This window comes from Saccostrea echinata, unplaced genomic scaffold (genome assembly GCF_033153115.1).
Source record: "Saccostrea echinata isolate AGI-Se365-2 ecotype Australia unplaced genomic scaffold, CSIRO_AGI_Sech_v1 ptg000011l, whole genome shotgun sequence".
Taxonomy (NCBI): domain Eukaryota; kingdom Metazoa; phylum Mollusca; class Bivalvia; order Ostreida; family Ostreidae; genus Saccostrea; species Saccostrea echinata.
In genome coordinates, this window is record NW_026889760.1 from 2,744,817 (window position 1) to 2,765,074 (window position 20,258).

The 20,258-nt window shown below is 34.7% G+C and overlaps 1 protein-coding gene across 1 annotated transcript in view; it reads left to right on the top strand.

Moving 5' to 3' along the window:
* Nucleotides 1-744: 744 nt before the first annotated feature.
* LOC133184861 (uncharacterized) overlaps nt 745-20,258 on the top strand; it is a 30,109-nt gene continuing 10,595 nt past the window's right edge. The window contains exons 1-6 of the mRNA XM_061319934.1: nt 745-809; nt 1,832-2,880; nt 3,689-3,881; nt 7,555-7,877; nt 7,969-8,223; nt 8,322-10,287. Coding sequence (XP_061175918.1) covers nt 745-809; nt 1,832-2,880; nt 3,689-3,881; nt 7,555-7,877; nt 7,969-8,223; nt 8,322-10,287 — 3,851 coding nt within the window. The remainder of the gene's footprint in view (nt 810-1,831; nt 2,881-3,688; nt 3,882-7,554; nt 7,878-7,968; nt 8,224-8,321; nt 10,288-20,258) is intronic.

The window sequence follows — 20,258 nt, forward strand, 5'->3', positions numbered from 1 at the left end:
ATTATTCTTTTTGCATTAACAGCAATATGAAAAAGAAATGAATTCCCAAACCTACTTTATTCGCTATTTTTGGATACATGTACGTAGATCGCATATTTGTGTTGAAAGGGCATCAACTCTTGTCATGATTGTTTTTCTATTCTATTTATAGACTTGTAAATTTTCAGTGTAAAAGTCCTTGTTTCGTTTCGCTCATTTTGACAGGAAAACAAGAAAGGTAAAATGAACATCCTTAAAGTATACTTATAGTCTCAAAGAAATCAAAAAATTTTCATTTCGTTTATGATAAAGTTTTCAGTGTGAATTTCTACAGTTAAAATTCTATGAGTTTTAATAAAACAATTTCCTTATCTTTCGTTCTCCATTGTTTACATAATTATAGAACGCCGTATTAGAATAGCGGTTGTATCCTGTATACACTGTGTTATCCAGTGATCGAGACGCTCTGATTGTATATAAATTTTAATAATATTGTGAGGAAAACGAATACCAGTAACCAACAAAATTAATACATAGAATAAGACAAATAAGACGAAAATATTAATATCAGCAGCGATTGGTTCAATGAGAAGCCATGTATAATTAAATATAATGTATTTGGCAGATTTTATACTAGTAGGATAATGAGAAAAGGTTTTTTATCATTTTTTCCACGTTCTAAGATGTGTTTTGTAGAAACATTGGAAGGTTTCAGTGAAACAACCAGAATTGTTGACAAACGTCCACAGTTAACCGGACTGCGCTATGAACAGATACAGTGTGGAGGATGTATTGCGTTTGCTTCAACAGAACACAAGACCACATTCTGGGTAATATTAGATACGTTACTTTGCCGAGAATTTCAAGTTTCTTCACACGACACATGAGAGAGAGAGAGAGAGAGAGAGAGAGTCACCACTTAAAATATGACATAATCCGATGTTTATTATTTTGAAAATTTGAACACTATATAGGATGGTGTTTTATTACTTTTTATTACATTTTAAAACAAGCGCCGTGCAACAAACTAAAAATGTAATACATACAACAATCAAGTCATACTATTATAATATAGTCTATAAACAGTCCCTTTTTAATCCATACAAGCGCAAACAGTTTATAATATTACATATTCACTGGATTTGAAGCCGTATTCACCGGAGGGTCAGTGCGCGTGCAGCGGCATCGTGACGTCACAATCAATACCTAAAACAACGTTGAAAACAATGGTTGCAACGGCCGGAGCCAGCTGTACATGCTGTATATCTGAGCAGGAAAACTTTTAGGCAAATTTCTCGTAGAATTATTTTCCAAACATTTCGATGTCTTACACACAGCAAAAGCAAAACACGGAAGTTATAAGTTATAATCTGGACATTTTTTATTTATTTTTATACGACAGAAGTTCGTTAATGAAAATGGAATCGTCATGCAGCCTTCGGTGTCTTATTCATTCAAATCCTGACTATATAATAAAACAATTATGGACTCTTTCGGTGGTGAATATGGTTTGTTATTCACCAGAAAAATATCAATATTGACCTCGGCTTCGCCTCGGTCAATATTGAAATTTTTCTGGTGAATAACAAACCATATTCACAACCGAAAGAGTCCATAATTGTATAAAATGAGTTATTTGTTAAGTGTCTGTCATTGTGTTGTTATGTCAAATTAAAATACAGTGACTTTAAGGTTCATTTTTATCACCTCTCTATAATTCAAAATAAAAACTTGAAATTTCCATCCAATACTGTAGACGAATACATTTTAGTTTTTTAATGATTTACTTACGGTTTTTTTTATCATACTGTTTTGTTTTAAACTCCACTTATATAAAAATAAACTTCAACAGAACAAGAGCTGAAGGAACTGGTGCCACTGAGCGTCCTTTTTTCCTTCTCAGTTTGTTCTCACCGAATTCATTTCCAAGACAACAACGAAACAAATTAGAAGACAAATATGACAAAGACGAGTTTGATAATGGTTATTCAGCAAAGATCAGCGAGATTTCATCAAACAATGCTGACAATTCACTACTCAATTCCCAGCTGATTGAGAAAACGTCCATTCGTTCTGAGAGACTTCTAGATAGTATTTGGTTCAAAGATCAAGAAAATTCAAAAATTAAAGAGGAAGAAGAAATACGGAATGTTTTTCGGAATGAGGATGAAGAAGAAGAGGACCTAGAAGTAGATGGAGATAATTCATATATTTCAAATCAAGCTTCAATGTGTCCTTGTAATTCAAAAGATTGTCCAGTTAATTTATTATTAATGGGAAATCCTAAGAAACTAAAATGTATTTCACAAACTAATAATAGGAAAAAAGAAATTAAATTGAATGCCTTAGCACAGGAATCGGAATCATCTGCAGAAAACTCTGAAAAATCATCTCAGACACAATCATTTGATGCCACTGCGATTCATCAGATCAAACCGCAATCCTCCAACATTTGTACCAACGAAAAAACACCAGATACTATCTTAACTGAGACAGCAGAACAATTAGAAAATGAAGAACCAATGAATGACGATAAAATTTCTCAGATCAACGAGCCTGATCCAAACAGAGATCTCAGAAATGATAAAATGATTACGCAACCCATTTCTGACGCAATTGGATATGAAGTAGAAAAAGATAAACATAAAGATACAAATAGCACAGAGAATACCCCAAGCATGACAAATCTCCCAACCTCAGAAGAAATCCATATAAAGGATGACTCCGAAGGAGCTGTCGAGGATGATGTTGATGACATCGATGACGTACTACTGGACGAAGACGAATTTGACGAAATCTATGATTATTATACTTTTGATAATATTTTACCAGAAAATATACCAGGGTCAGTAAAGAAAGTATTCAGTGCAGGAGGGGTTCGTGGGAAAGAAGGGCGATATAGTAAGTAATCAGTCTGATAGTCATGTATTAATAAATAAATAAAATTTAAATTTATTAAGGCTTCGTCATAATTGATTGATTGATTGTATGTTCCCATTCGAGAATTTTTCAGTCATATAGAGACGTCACCATATACGGGTGAAGGGCTTCAAATTTTGATCTTTACTCGGCAATTAGGGCCATTGTGCAGTGAGGGATCTTTATCGTGGCAACGCCTGCTGTGACACGGGGTCTCGGTTTTTAAGGTCTCATCCGAAGGACCCACAACTTTCACTTCAAAGTGCCGAGCGCATGGTGAAGGAACAGCTGCTACTCATTTTTTATCGACTTAGGTCAGTCGCGGCCGAGATTCGAACTCATGACCTCCCGATCACGAAGCGAGCGCTCTACCGACTGAGCTACCTTGAACAGTCGTCATAATTGAAGAAAAAATACGAAACAAATACATGTATTCTGTAACTTTTTCCTTTTTTCTTTCTTTTTTTTTTGTCGCCCGCGTGGCGCAGTGGTAAGAGCGTTTGCTTTAGAGTCGCGGTGTAAGGAGTTGACCCCTACGTCGCGGATTTGAACCCCATTTCGGAACGTGGAGACCGGTCCTTCGGATGAGACCGTATGAACCGAGGTCACGTGTTGCAGTGGGTGCTGGCACGAAAAAGATCCCTCACTGCTCAATGGCCCTAAGTGCCGAGTATAGGTTTAAATTCGCAGCCCCCACTGGCAAGTGGTGGCGTCTCCATATCAGTGAAAAATTCTCGAGAGGGACGTTCAACAACTAACAAATCTTTCTTTTTTTTGTTTATTTGTGTAGGTAAGGGAATTAGCCAATATGCCAACCTTCCAACATTTATGGAGTCCATTTGGAAGTTTGCCTCTGACAACGGGTTTGAGCTCGAGGATGTAATTCCCGATGGTAACTGTATGTTCAGGGCAGTTGTGGATCAGTTAAATGTCAACGGTGACTTCGGATATACTCCACAGTCTTTACGTTTAAAAGCAGTACGGTGAGCAGGTTTGGTCTAAAACAAAACTTTATAACTGAAAGTACATTTACTGCTCTTCTTCATACACTAAAAATGTTCCTCATAAACATTGTGAAAATTACTATTCACTAGCTTTAAAATTTGATTTATTTAGAATACTAGATAGGATTTATCAATTCTTAGTTTACCGGTAGCGGAAGTCAAGTGGTAGATCGACAGCTTCTTGATCGGGAGGTATACCAGATTTGATTATATCGTTCCCATTGCCGCATCAAATCTAAGACATAAACGTAGGTAGTGACTGTTCCTTCGCCAAGCACTAGAAGTGAAAGTAATTGTTCTTTCGGACGAGAGCTTAAAAACCGAGGCCCCATGTCACATTTGGCGTTGGCACAATAAAAACTCTCATTGCTCAGTAGCCCTGATTGCCGAGTAAAGTCCTAAAAGACTTTATTTGGTAATTACCATTATTTCCTATTTTGCTTGTAAAACGAGATATGTTTGGTTAGCAAGCCGGGTGTAAATTTCCGTACACCTGACTTAACCTGGGGCGAGGGGATAACGTGAGGTCACAATGCAAAGTTTCTGTATCACAAAAACAGATAACGTTAAGTCACGATGCATTGTAGAACGTAGCAATAAATTATATCAATAGTTTAAAGTTTCATTGATTCGACTTAACTTTACAATGAATTAATTTGGTTACATAGGAAATAAATTCGCTATCAAGGTCCAAAGGCCTCAGGGTGTATGGAATATAGCCCGGGGTAAGTTCCTGTACAACTTTGATTGAACCTGAATAACTAATAGTATCCACCCCCTCCCCCCCCCCCCCCCCCAGTCAAACTGGTAATAGATGATAGGGAAAACTCATGTTCTAAGCCATAAATATTATTATTATTATTATTACATGCACATTTCAAAACATTAAACACTTTCATCCATTGTGACGTCATAAATCAAATATCAAATAAATCAAAAAGTCAAAAATGAGGCAAATTCAACATTTAACTGATTTTTTTAAAAATAGTGTATTTTGATTGGAAAATTATCGAATGCAGGTCTGCTCAAACTCAATTTTTGGAGTTTATGTGTAGAATGGTGATATCAATAAAATGTGTGAAAGTAGTTCCTGAGCAGGTTTGCACTCTATAAAAACTCGAGTCAAAATTGGAGGAAAAAAATTGATGCATTTTTGTCTCTTTTTAAAATAACGGGAGAGATCAACAGTTTGTTACATGGAGACAAGGATGTTAATATTTTTTATTCTCTATCAATAATGGATTTTGTTAAATTAGATTTGTTTTATACAAAATATAAAATTGTGTACTTTTCAAGAGATTTTCAAAATTACTTTAATGGGGACTGGAATATGCCTTTACATATGTATGTTGATGTATATATATATGTGTATATTTTTATGTCGTCGTTCATCGGTATATGGTGGCGTCTCATACGAGTGAAAAATTCGCGCAAGGGAAGTAAACCAACAAACAATCAATCAATTCTTAGTTGAAAAAACATAAACAAATTGTTGTGAGATAGAAAATAATGCTTCAGAGTAAACAATTAAAAAAAATTCCAATTAGTGCACTCTAATTATTGATAACGTTACTTTTTAGCTCACCTCGACGAAGTCGAGATGAGCTTATGCTATACCCCCGGCGTTGGCGTCGGCGTTAGCGTCGGCGTCCCGGTTAAAGTTTTAGGAGCAAGTCCCATTCCCAAGTTACTATAAGCCCTACCTGGACCAAACTTGCATGGATGATGCATCTAGAATGGACACTGCCACACTTGCTTCGGATGCTGGATCTGACCTAGATTTTCCAGATGAGTGACCAGGTCAAAGTTTTTGGAGCAGGTCCATTCCCAAGGAACTATACGCCCCACCTGAACCAAACTTGTATGGATGATGCATCTAGGGATGGACACTACCACACTTGCTTCGGATGCTGGATCTGACCTAGATTTTCCAGATGAGTGACCAGGTTAAAGTTTTTGGAGCAGATCCATTCCCAAGTAACTAAAAGCCCTACCTGGACCAAACTTGCATGGATGATGCATCTAGGGATGGACACTACCACACTTGCTTCGGATGCTGGATCTGACCTAGATTTTCCAGATGAGTGACCAGGTTAAAGTTTTTGGAGCAGATCCATTCCCAAGTAACTAAAAGCCCTACCTGGACCAAACTTGCATGGATGATGCATCTAGGGATGGACACTACCACACTTGCTTCGGATGCTGGATCTGACCTAGATTTTCCAGATGAGTGACCAGGTTAAAGTTTTTGGAGCAGGTCCATTCCCAAGTAACTATAAGCCCTACCTGGACCAAACTTGCATGGATGATGCATCTAGGGATGAACACTACACACTTGCTTCGGATGCTGAATCTGACCTAGATTTTCCAGATGAGTGACCAGGTTAAAGTTTTTGGAGCAGATCCATTCCCAAGTAACTATAAGCCCTACCTGGACCAAACTTGCATGGATGATGCATCTAGGGATGGACACTACCACACTTGCTTCGGATGCTGAATCTAATCTAGATTTTCCAGATGAGTGACCAGGTTAATGTTTTTGGAGCAGGTCCATTCCCAAGTAACTATAGGCCCTACCTGAACCAAATTTGCATGGATGATGCATCTAGAATGGACACTGCCACACTTGCTTCGGATGCTGGATCTGACCTAGATTTTCCAGATGAGTGACCAGGTTAAAGTTTTTGGAGCAGATCCATTCCCAAGTAACTATACGCCCTACCTGAACCAAACTTGCATGGATGATGCATCTAGAATGGACACTGCCACACTTGCTTCGGATGCTGGATCTGACCTAGATTTTTCCAGATGAGTGACCAGGTTAAAGTTTTTGGAGCAGGTCCATTCCCAAGTAACTATAAGCCCTACCTGGACCAAACTTGCATGGATGATGCATCTAGGGATGGACACTACCACACTTGCTTCAGATGCTGAATCTAACCTAGATTTTCCAGATGAGTGACCAGGTTAAAGTTTTTGGAGCAGGTCCATTCCCAAGTAACTATAAGCCCTACCTGAACCAAACTTGCATGGATGATGCATCTAGGGATGGACACTACCACACTTGCTTCGGATGCTGAATCTGACCTAGATTTTCCAGATGAGTGACCAGGTTAAAGTTTTTGGAGCAGATCCATTCTCAAGTAACTATAAGCCCTACCTGAACCAAACTTGCATGGATGATGCATATAGGGATGGACACTACCACACTTGCTTCGGATGCTGGATCTGACCTAGATTTTCCAGATGAGTGACCAGGTTAAAGTTTTTGGAGCAGGTCCATTCCCAAGTAACTATACGCCCTACCTGGACCAAACTTGCATGGATGATGCATCTAGGGATGAACACTACACACTTGCTTCGGATGCTGAATCTGACCTAGATTTTCCAGATGAGTGACCAGGTTAAAGTTTTTTGAGCAGGTCTATTTCCAAGTAATTATAAGTCCTTCTTAAACCAAACTTGTATAGATATTGATCTTGGGATGTACACTAACTAGAAAAAATATGATGTGAGATTTGCCTTACTTATAGATAACCTTCGTCGAGGTGAGCTTCGTAATCTTTGATTACCTATGTTTTTGTAATTATATCAATACATGTATATAGAGTATTAATCATTGTCTAATTATTAAACGAATTATTGTCTTTAGATTTTTACGCAAAAACCCATGTCAGAGTGATGGAAGTAGGTTAGAGGCATTTTTGTCAACGGAGACATGGGAACAGTATTTGCTAAGGATGGAACAGAATTCTCAATGGGGTGATCACATGATACTGAAAGCCATTGCCGACGCACTAAATCTCATTGTGATTGTTTTCAATGTCTTCGAGGACGACATTCGAAGGACAGAAATCCTACCAGAAGGTACTCCTATCACAAAACGTCAAAGACTTACAATATATCTGGGACACATTGGGGAATTCCACTACCTGAGTTTACGGGAATACGACTGGGAGATTTACTGGCCTTTCAGTGAGTAAGATAGAAAATTACTCAAGTTGTAAAACTACAGTGACTCACATCAAAGTACACATAGACTATTTTTATATATATTTTCAAACAGAATCTTTGATAAGAAGGTACCAAGTCTTCAGAAAAATGTCATCACCTTTGTCGACCAAGAAAGATATTCTGGAAAAGATAGAGAATATGGGAATAGAAAAGTTCTTACAGCGTGCAGGGTTGAAGATTCCTCATCAAGAAGAAACTTTGGAACAATTGACGAATTCACTCCCTGAGTCTGTCGACCTACTACCTGAAAAAAACAGAACGTTTGTTAAATATGGCTTAGCCAATCTTCAATTGCAGGAAAATAAAGGTATTTAGATAAATTTCAAAATATGATTTAAGTCTGAATTAGATTTAAACTTTTCTTTAGCAATTGCACATAGTCTAATTCCTTTTAAAAAATTTCAGAGTCATTGGAGTCGCTACTTGTGCAAGGTCAAGGAATCGATCCTTTGACTGGACTACCTTTACCGCATTTTTCCTACATAATAAACTACTTACTAGATTTTCAACAAATAACATCCGTGGTACGTGTATTTAAGCAGGATTTGTTTAAGGAAGGAACATTTCCTGGGTTTAAGTCTCAAATGCATGGTGCTTCAGTAGAGGATGTAAACGTTTGCATGGTAGATTGTACCAAGGAAAAGAAAATGCAGTATTACGAAGATGTAAAATCTTTAAACTTTGCCACCATTGTGATGTGCAATATGAATTTTAATGTTATTTACCTTGACGATGCAAATACAGACAAAACACTTCTGACATTATCAGCGGACTGCAAGAATACACACGCAGGGTATTGCAGACTAATTCCTGCATTTCCACTTGATGACGTCTTGAGTAGCTTACTGTATCGCAGAAACTCAGAAGTGTATCTAAAAAAGACGCCTTCACCACCTTCTGTACAGGGTGAGCTAGGTAGCTGTGAAAGTAAAAAAATATTATATGGTTATCACTGTAATTGCTTTCCTAAATTAGCTCGACGGTGGCACTCTAGGCAAAGAAAATGCAAATGGCCCTCTGACGATATAATTGAAGAAATTTTATCAGGCGGTTGCACACTTATACAAAGAGCCCATCCAGAAAGCGTTCTTCCGGAAGTTGAATGGAAATTTGTCTTTTCAAACGCGGATCAAATTCTCTTAAAGAAAGCACTTTGTCCAGTTCAGAAGAGCGTGTTTAGATTGTTTAAAATTTCCGTAGAGTACCTTACTCGCCACCTTGATAAAACACTTAAGCATAAGCATTTGAAGAATGTTTTCTTTCATGCCAGTGAAAACATCAGAAGAGAAGTATGGGAACAGAATGTCGGTGGATGTTTGTTATTTATTGTTGGCTATCTTTTAGATTGTTTGAAAAACCGAAACATACCACATTACTTCATACCTGAAAATAATCTTATTGATTATTATTCAGAAAAAGAAATTCAAACAATAGCTACGTACATCGAGGCATTTCGAGTTTTACCTATTCAGTGTCTTCAAAATATGTACAACAGGCATGGCTGGAAACATGTCTTCAAACCAGCCCTCGGAGTTTTAAAAGACTGCAAACACTTCTCAGAGACTCGAGATATACATCATGCATGGCTCAATGTTTTCCATCCAACATCTATGAAGGCAGTAACGGGTTTTGCTAGTTTTGGATTATATGAAGCAGCATACCAATATATTTGCGAAGCATATGATAAACTAAATCAAGCGCTCTTGTCGGAGACACCGTCATTCGAACAGGTATTTCAGGACGCTTTGAAGTATGTTAAAACTAGTGCTTCTCGTGAAGCTTTAGAGAAATTGCATAACGAAAAATGTGGTAGATGTTCTCCAAACAATAAACAAAATTCTAGAGATCACAAACCCATGAATATCAGTGACGTCATGCCATTTAAGGTAGATGAAAGAATCAGAGATCTTAAAATCCCAGGCACACATTCCAAAGTTCCGGAGTTGATCACAAAATGGATGGATTCAAAAGCACGTAAATATTATATGGGTGGAAATTTTGAAATGGCAGAGGTTCTACTTCAAACAGATATAAAATACATCAAACACCTTCTGAAAGAGCAAAATGATTTTGACATAAGCGAAATTGAAGACAAAAATCTCCGATCAGAGATTGGTCAGCAAAGAACAGAAAGAACAACAAGCCTTTTGTCAATATTATTTGATGAATATAGGAATTTGTTTATCGTTTGTGGTGGACTTGGAAGTATACGATCCTTTGATGAACATATGGCAGATTTAGAAGAATTCGAGCACTCTGTAGAGGGAGCAGGCATACTCCTGGAGTCTATAAGAGCATTCCCAGGGAGACCTCATCCATCATTGTATTTTCCAAGTTCCAGAGAATCCAGTTTAAGTTCAACGTTTTTAATGTAAAGTGGGTATTGTAATTCTACAAATTTGAACAAAGTAGTTTTGCTTTTGTAAATGTTTCTTTCTTGAGTTAAAAAGTACTTTTATCCTAAGTAAATTGTACCCATATGTACAGAATTACTATCGTATTCATGTATGTGTCATATAATGTAGGTCTGACTTGTTCCTTATGTACATTGTAAACACATATTTATTAAATTTTATGTTATCTGATGCATCTAAGAAAAAGAAAAAAGTCTGACCATTGTACTTGTAAGTAAATCAAAAGAGAGAGAAAGAGAAAGAAAGAAAAAACGTTGATTTTCTATGTAGCAATAAATCTAAATCCTTTTTTTTTTGAAATAGGATAATTACACGAGTTGTTTAGCGTATATTTTTAATTAAATACATGTATTTATCACAGCTAACCTAAAGAGACACCGTGACGGAAAAAGGGGAAAACTGACAAAAGTAGAATTATTGGATGACACATGCAAATTTTGTTCAATTCTTGAAGATATTGAGTTTCAGAAATTACAGGTTTAAGAACCTAAAAACTCTACTCTTTTGAAGAAAAGTAAAAGTAAAAAAAAATTTGTTTGCCCCAACACAAAAATATTGCTTCACTTCTTCCTCATTATTGTACGCATGCGCAGAAAAGTTGAAGAATATACCATGCTATTAATTCCATAGATATAAATATCGGATGACCGAGGATTTTGATACTATCTTCAACAAGTTAAATTGATGCAAAGCATCAAATCGGCCGCAAAAATATACTTAGCACTTTAAAGTACTAGAATTTATAAGAAAGAGTCCAAAAGGGGAAAAAAAGTTCAAAAAGTACATGTATATGATACATTTTTATTGCAAACTGTACACGTGCCTTATTTTCTGTGCATTTTTTATACTTTAATTTTCAGTGATCAATTGTTAAATACATGTATTTATAAAAATAAATAAATTCATGGAAATGAAAATCGCACCGAGATAAAGGAATGTATTTTCATCAAATTATTTGATTCAAAGAATAATGCAACAAATATCTAAAATTATTAATCATGAATATCTGAATGTTGACAGTATGATGTACCAACTTCACGTGCTGATACCGATATACTCTGGATCTTTGTCACGTACGTAATGTCCACGATATGTATCAATAATTGTAAAGTGCGGAAAAAAAATCATTTGCAGATGCAGTGTATTAAAAAAAATATCGTTTTTCCGGCACTTACTTTATCAGTTCTTTCTTTGCTTTACAGTTCAGCTGAGTTGTCAAAACTTCGTTTTATTCATATTTCACATAAATCTTTTATTTTATGATACAATTTTCTTAAATGAAACACGTGATTTTGACTCATTATGTAACATTAAGTTGTCATGGGTACTTTTCTCTATACCAGATTTAGAATTTTGTCGATGTTAATTTGTATATTGCTCAAAATGGTCATAACTGGAAAACGGTGTAGATAAGCTTTGACAGCCCTTGAATGCAATGTTGTTTAAAATCATCTAGATTTTGATAATAGACTAGAGTAAATGTTAGTAGCCCTATATTTTTAACATCACTTTTAACAGTATCAATTTGATAATTAATTATGCAATACACCTGTATGGTATAGAATTTGATAATTCAAAATAAAAATGTTACATCTTAAATTCCTTTCTTTAACATTTCTATCATTGTTTATTGGAAGATTGTCAAAATAAAGTTCCCATCCTTTACCCCTTTGGTTAAACAACAAATTTGAACTTTTCCTAGCAAAACATTTCTTGTGTTCTGTCCTACCATTGTCCTTCTTCGAAGATGACCTTTTCAAATTCCAATTCAATAAATTGATACATTTATATATCATTGATTTCCTCCGATTCTTTTTTTTTTTATCATGAAGAAAAAATTTAACATATTTTAAACTGTTTCACTCTTTTGTTGCATCAAACTTTACAAAATCAAGACTATTAAATCCTTAGAAATTGTTATTTAAAAGAAATTAATGATATTATATTTGGAAAAGTTAAAACAGTGGCAATTATGCTTTCCTTATAAAACGCTTTGAACATTCCTTTGATGTCAACATATCACTGTTTGAGAAAGTTTCGATGTGTAAAAATAACATGTGCAACATTAATTTTCATTCTGAAAAAAAAAAATCACAAAATCAATGATTTATACTTTACAATGATGGAATAGAATAGAGCAATTGAAATAGAACATACACTAATATTTAACTTGATTTCTATGGGTGAATTTCGAAATTTCATAAATAATTAAGTAAATGATGAAATATTAAGATAAATATTCATTCACAGATTAAACTGTGTTTCGTGCTGTGTATCCCTTAAAACTCTTGTTAATTCTTTATTTTAAAAAAATTCATTTTTCTTCTATATAGATGGTCACAAGGAGGGAAAATTCTCTGAAAATGCCGCTGTACAATCTTTTAATGAGGTTTGATCCTGAGCTTTTTAAGTTAATTTTTGTTTGGATTCTATTTCTAAACTTATGCATCATATTAAATATTTTTTACAATAAATTTGAATTTTGAAATGCCAACTAAACTATATTCAATAAGCAATGGCAAGTGTAATCTGGTTTCCGTTAGAAATTGAAAATGCCATAAATCCGTCAAAAATCAGTGAAGCGGAACGAAATGCAAACTTGATCTATAACTCATTAAGTAAAGGCACATACCAAAAATCAGCTCAATATCTGCAAGCGTTTAGAAAAAAAAATTGCGGAAAACCCTTAAAAAATTGAAAAGGTCATAAATTGCGTCAAAAATCATTGAAGTGGAACGAAATGCAAACTTGATCTGTAACTCATCAAGATTCACTCACACACCAAAAATCAGCTCAATATCTGCAAGCGTTTAGAAAAAATGTGCGGAAAACCAAGCGGGACAGACAGACAGATAGACAGCTAGACAGACAGACGGACGGACAGACTCAGAGGAAGCCTATAGTCTCCTCCGGTTTCACCGGTAGGGGCCTAATTAAACGCCTACGATTAAATTCCATACAAAAAACATTAAGGAACTATATTTTGTGGTGAAAAGTTTTTTTTTAAGAAAATGACTATCTTTTTCTTTCGAAGTATCTATTGTCATCTCCCTTGGGAGATTAAGTGCCGGTGCTGTAAAGGGAGACTTCTAGCTGCAATAATGTAGCCCTCTCCAATTTTTTTTAATCTGATATTTTCAGGAGAGGGCTACAATTCCACTGCATCTCCGTAATGGTGCAAATATATTTTTTAGATACGGGCGACTGCAGGCAAAATAAATTGTTTTTGCATTCAACTTACTTCCAATAAGATGGAATTTTTATTCACTGTCAACATCATAGCCCTTTATACGCGAATACCAAGTAAAATAAATCTGCGTGTTTACCAGTCGTTCTCCTCAGCAGCCATGACAGTTCTCGCGTGATGTACTGAGACTTGCGCTTAAAATTTAGAATCACTTGATAAAGTAAATATCGATGTTGATAAATGTTTGTGTTGTATGATATCACTACACATCGATAAATAAAAGCATTCCATGGGATATTTTTTTCATAAACAGTGATATTTATGCTTAAAATAAGGGAAATCCAATTCGATCCGCTCCCATAGATCCCGAATTCTCATTGGTTGTCCCAAAATAAAATCGATCAAGGTCAGTAAACATGGCGGATAAATTCAAGTTGTGATGTTGACATACACGAAAAATAACCGATATACGGATTGTTCTGTATATTTTTGGATCAATTCATGTCTTGCATGACTACATTTTATGAGTTCAGGTAAGATATGTTAATAAAATACCCACTTACTGATAATTTGAGCCGAAATATGTGCGGTAGTGAATCACTCCCGCACTTGCACCATTACGGAGATCCTAAGGAGTTGTAGCCCTCTCCCAAAAAAAAAAAAAAAAAAAAAAAAAAAAAATCGGAGAGGGCTACATTATTGCAGCTAGGAGACTTCCCCCATAGTCAGACTCCTCCCCCCCCCCCCCCCCCGGAAGTCATGCTCTAGGGTGAGACTTCCCCCCGGAAGTCTTGCTCTAGAGTGATTCTTCCCCCTGGAGGAAAATGACTCTAGAGCAGGAGAACCCCGGGGAAGTATCACTCTAGAGCCCAACTTTCGTGCGGGAAGACCTACTCTACCACTAGTTGTAGAGTCAGACTTCCCCCATTGTAGGTCATCTTCACCCTTCATTTAATCTTGCTTTTAACTAGTACTACAATCATTTAGTTCCCAAACCTTTAGAGTGATGCATGAATTGCTCCCGGTTTCGCTGAAAGTAGAGGATATTAATTTGGATCTGGCCGTCCGTTTGTCCTTCCGTCAGTCCGACTTGCTGTTATTCTGTCTGTGTGCAACACTTTCGTTTCCTCACGATATCTTTAAAACCTTTGAGCACTTGCCATGAAATTTTGCATCATTTCGAAGAAAAAATTTAACATATTATTATGGCTTAGGTAACTACACCGTATTAATATGTCTAATATAGTACGAATTAAAAGTTAATAAGACAGCATAAACACTACGTGTAAGTTACTATTATATAAAACATAAAATTTATATCCCCCTTTCCTTTCTTTTCAAATAAGTTCACAAATTTAGAATTTACATAGAAGGGGGAAGGAGTGTTTCACTCTGGAGCGAGATTAAACAGGGAAACATGGCTCTAGACTGGGCCTTCCCCAAAGTGATAGTATTACTCCTGAGCAAATCTTGAGGGGGAAGTAAGGCTCTTAGGTGAGGTTCCCCCCTTGGGTAGACTTACTTCCTTTTGATAATTTCAGAGGGGGGCTTATGGCTGGAGGGGGGAGTATGTCTCTAGAGTTAGATATACCCCTAGTGGGGGGACTCACTCTAGAGCAAGATTTCCAAGGGAAATCTCACTGAAAAGGGGGGGGGGTCGCTCTACAACACCGGAAGTGAGGTCCTGTTGTAAGCTGCCATTATTGGCTGGTGGTCTGGTGATTGTATAAGTTCTATTTATAGGCTAATATTCTTGACAATTTTTATTAAAATAAGTAATAAATGAAATATAAAGATAAGGAACAGCAACGAAGCTCAAAAGTCCATTAAAACAATACAACCTAGAAACAAAGCAAACACGAGCCTCTGAAAACATCAGGTGGGATAAGGTGACTTATTCTTTTCATGTTGAAGTTTTTGAATAAATTCTGCTTCACATGAATACAAAAATAGGTCTGCTAATAACGGGGCGCAATTCCGACAGATTGTTGGAAGACTTGATCTTCAAAAATTTCATAGATATTATCAATCAGAAACTCAATTATCCTTTTAACCCCCTTCCCCGCAGTCACGCATTTTAACGTATATACCGTTACCCCGCAAGCACACACTTTAGGTAATAGATTTTGTAATTCTATTCTAAAATATCTCGTGAAGAAGAATATTTTCCCCGGCCATTATAATATGTCCGAATCGTTCAATTTATTTGACGAAACTTTGGGGGGCGAGTCAAGTTAAAAAAGTCTTTCTATTGACGCTAAATAAGCTCACCACTGGAACCATTGGCTTGGTGATGTGGAAGTCTTCTAATTTTGTGTGAGGTGGGACCCTCGATCCACAATTTACCAAATTTGACAAATGAAAAGTTTTTTTAACTACTGTTTGATGAAAAGCGTGCACAGAAATTGACGGAAGGAACCAATAAAATTACGACAGAGGTTCATATACTCGTACAGTTGCAGAGAAAAGGGGTTTTGATCATAGAATAATGCCTTGTTTTAATTTTATCTAATTTCTTGTTGGATTCAAATTCATTTTCGTAAAAATACAACCTGTTTTTTTTCTGCCTTACACAGTTAATCACATGGAATACACATACACAAAATAGAAAAGAAAAAAAAACCGACATAAATCATGCTGACAGAGAAAGTAAAATGTTCATGTAGATTAATTTAAATTTAGATTATTCATTATCAAGTCAGCGTTTCCAACATTCATAAAGAAAGAAGAAGAAAAAGTTGCACTTATGCACAATATAAAGGAAAAACAAGGTATTCAGGAAAATTTGATTGCAAGTACATGTATACCGGATACCTGTTTGATATTTTTCAAAATGAAAAAAAAAAATTAAAAACGAAATTAATAAAATAAAAGAAACTAAAAAAAAATTTAAAAAAAAAAAACGAAATTACTAAATAAAAAACCGAAACTAAATACGAAATTTAGATGTGCATGCATGGTAAGGAATCATTCCATTAAGCGCAGGTGTAATAAAGCACTAATTCTATATATAGATCTGATTTTGTTTCCACATTAATACAAGTTAATGATTAATTCATCCCTTTCTGGACTGATCATTCTAAAAGCATCAAATCGGCCGCAAACAAAATGTAGCATTTTAAACAAGTTTTTTCACAAGCAAGCAAGCTTTCAAGGAAAAGGCAAGATATTCAAAGCTGAAAGAGTGAACATTTTTATTTCAGGATACATCCCCCTCCAAAAAAAGAAAGGAAAGAAAGAAAGAGCAAAAATTGCAAGAAAAATAGGAATTTTGGTGCTTTTGTTCATCAAATTGATTTATCGATAAGAAAATCAGCGACATGTAAATGATGATAAAAATATGTTCAATTCTACAGATTTACCACTTTCTGAAACCCTGATCTTTGTCACGTGATGATGCCAATGATTTCTGCAGACTATGCAACACGGCGAGGTGATGGACATCACAATAAAATCCAAAATGTAGAAAAAAATATCCTTGTTTCATTTGCAGCTGTAGCATATACAAAATTATTTTTTCTAGTTTTACAAACTTTTCATTTTTTATTCATCACTATTACCACTCTAATTCTTATCCGGAAAATCATAACGATTTGTGTTCACATCTTACATTCTCCCAAATCGGGGAGTAACTATTGTAAAACTTTTTTTTTTAAATCAGATATTAATAATTATTATGCTTCCTGTCAGTTTGTCTCTATATAATCAATACCCAACTATTTTCGCATAGCGTTCAAAGGATGTTAACAAGATAATTATGCTAACATGCAACTTTTTATGTTAACATACGACTTACTTATGTCAACATGCAACTTATTTATGTCAACATGCGACTTATTTATAAATGTCAACATGAGAGTTATATTTGAGCATGCAGGGTATTTATGTCAACATGCAAGATAATAAGTTCCATTTTAACATACATATCTCGCATGTTGACATAATTAACTCGCATGCTAACATAATTATCTTGCATGTTGATATAAATAAGTTGCATCTCTAAATAATAATCTAGCATGTTGACATAAATAAGTCGCATGTCTACATAATTATCTAACATGTTAACATAAATAAGCCGCATGTCAACATAACCCTGTTGTATCTGGTTTGTATGATGTCATATGACATTAGTACATGTAAGTAAGTTTACCAATATTAAAATTAGATTCTCTAAAGAAATTGGTAGTTTGCATGTCAACATAATTATTTTGCATGTTGACATATATAAGTCGCATGTCTACATAATTATGTTGCATGTTAATTAACATAATTCATTTTGCATATAGGGGGCAGAAATATGCCACCTTAAAAAATATGTATAGTACAGTTTAATGATTTGGAAAAATATCAATTAATGACAATTCAGATAAATATTTTCTTCCACATGTGCAGGAACACATTTTTACTTTCATTGCTAATTAACTAAATAAAAAATATAATTTGAATTAAAAATAAATCAGATCGACCCAATTGAATTTCTTGGGGGGGGGGGGGGTTGCTTCAGTCAGGGGACTGTAATGGACCGAAAACCGTTTTGTAGCAAAGTTTTTCAGTGCTTGCCAGAAAGAAATTCAATTTGAGAGAATAAAAGCATTTTTATCCCCCACTTGTAAACAGTGTTCTGTCCCTTACATGCAAGATAAATTATGTTAACATGCAAGAAAAGTATATCAATATGCAAGATAATTATGTCTATATCACCGTGTAAAATTGACTGTTTTACTCTTAATTCATTTTGGACTTTAAATGTTATATATTTCATTTTTGTTTTAATTTGAAATTTAATGTTCTTAAATTATTTTGTTTAAAAATTTGCATTTTTCAAATATTTCTCATGTTAAATTACTTATTCCTTATTTATTTATCGAGTGACACTTGTTGCACAACGAAGTCGCATGTCTGCATAATTATCTCGCATGTTAACATAAAACAGAATTCTGTTGTATCATGCTTGCATGATGTCATATAATGGCGTTAGTAAGTTTACATGTACCAACATTAAAATTAGATTCTATAAAGAGATTGGGAACCTTCATGTCTACATAATTATATTGCATGTTAATTAACATAATTTACTTTGTATGGGGCACTACGAAAGCCCATTGAGCTAATTTTCGTAGGTTAAAAAAAAATTAGCGTTATAACGCAAAACTTTCGCAAATAAAGGCGTAACTTTCGCGTTATAACGCGAAACTTTCTCTGTAAAACAGACATTTGCATAAGTCTCCATTTTCTTTTACTTTAATGATCTAGTTTATTCATTACAATGAAAAACGAAAGACTTTTTTGAACTTGGATTATGAAAAGCTGAAATTTTATGTTTTCACGCCATTGAATGTGTCTTTCCTCTTTCTAAATCTCTTTTGTCGTCAAATTTTGTATTTCTCAACACTGTTCAAACATTTTCAAAGCCTATGCGAGTTTTCCAAAGGGAAACTTTCGTGAAAATGATCCCCTTTCCGGCATCATTTTTAACACTCTCTATAGATTTTGAAATTAAATCAAAATCTCAGAAAATTGACAACAATGAGATAAATTTGTATATTTTACGGAACAATTGTGTCACATCACATGAGTAACCTAATAGACTCACTGTAGAAATTCAACAACGTATTTTAAGGTTGAGCCACGTGGTCATACCATTACTTACGAAAACATTGACAATTTATTCAAAGATAAAGATATATATATATATATATATATATATATATATATATATATATATATATATATATATATATATATATATATATATATATATATATATATAACATCTTTGCTGTATACCTTAAGCAGTTTTTTTTTAATTTATAGCGCTAGTCATTTTAAAACCCCCTCGTATATTTAAATTATTGAGGAAAATCAAGAAAAGTAGACCCCTCCTCCCCGATAAATTTGTGATTAAAAGTATCCTATTATAATTATTCTTTAAAAAGCATCATATTGCAGGTTAAGCTCATGAAATGATACATTGTTCCCACTTTTAAGCCAGATTTCTAAATTGTATAATTTATAGTCTAAAATGATGGATTTCTTTACTAGTGGTAAAGTTATAGTGAACTCTCATGATAAAAAAAAACAGCTTTGAAAAAGAAAGCGACGAGTGGAGATCTTCCTGAAAAAAAAAAATCAGTCTAAAGAATTTCTTGGATTCAACAAGTGAAAAGCAAAAACTTTTAAAGGAATATTCATTTTATTAATCAGTAGGGTTTTAGGATTAAATGCAATTTCAACACTAATCTATCCATTTTTCGCACCTTCTCCCTTTACATCTTCTGAAGAAATGTCATTTATAAATTCATAGAAGTCCCCGTATGTGTTCATGTTTCTTATCTGTCAGTCAAGATCACAGGTTCCTGAGTAACATGACTATATATGTATAGTTTCGCGTTATAACGCGAAAGTCACGCGTTTATTCGCGAAAGTTTCGTGTTATAATGCGAAAGTTACGCGTTTATTCGCGAAAGGTTCGCTTTATAACGCTAAAAATATTTTATTTTAACCTACGAAAATGAGCTCAATGGGCTTTCGTAGGGCAGAAATATGCCAACATACAGTGTAGATATTAAAATAGTAGAGTAATCTAAATGTTCAATCTCTGCAGGCCATCAGACAAACATTTGTATTGATTACATAGACATTAATATTGACTGCATACATGTATATATATAGATCTAACGTTTACTGTCATTTGCAACATAAAAATATCTGAATGGTAAATGAAAAGAAAATGCATGCATA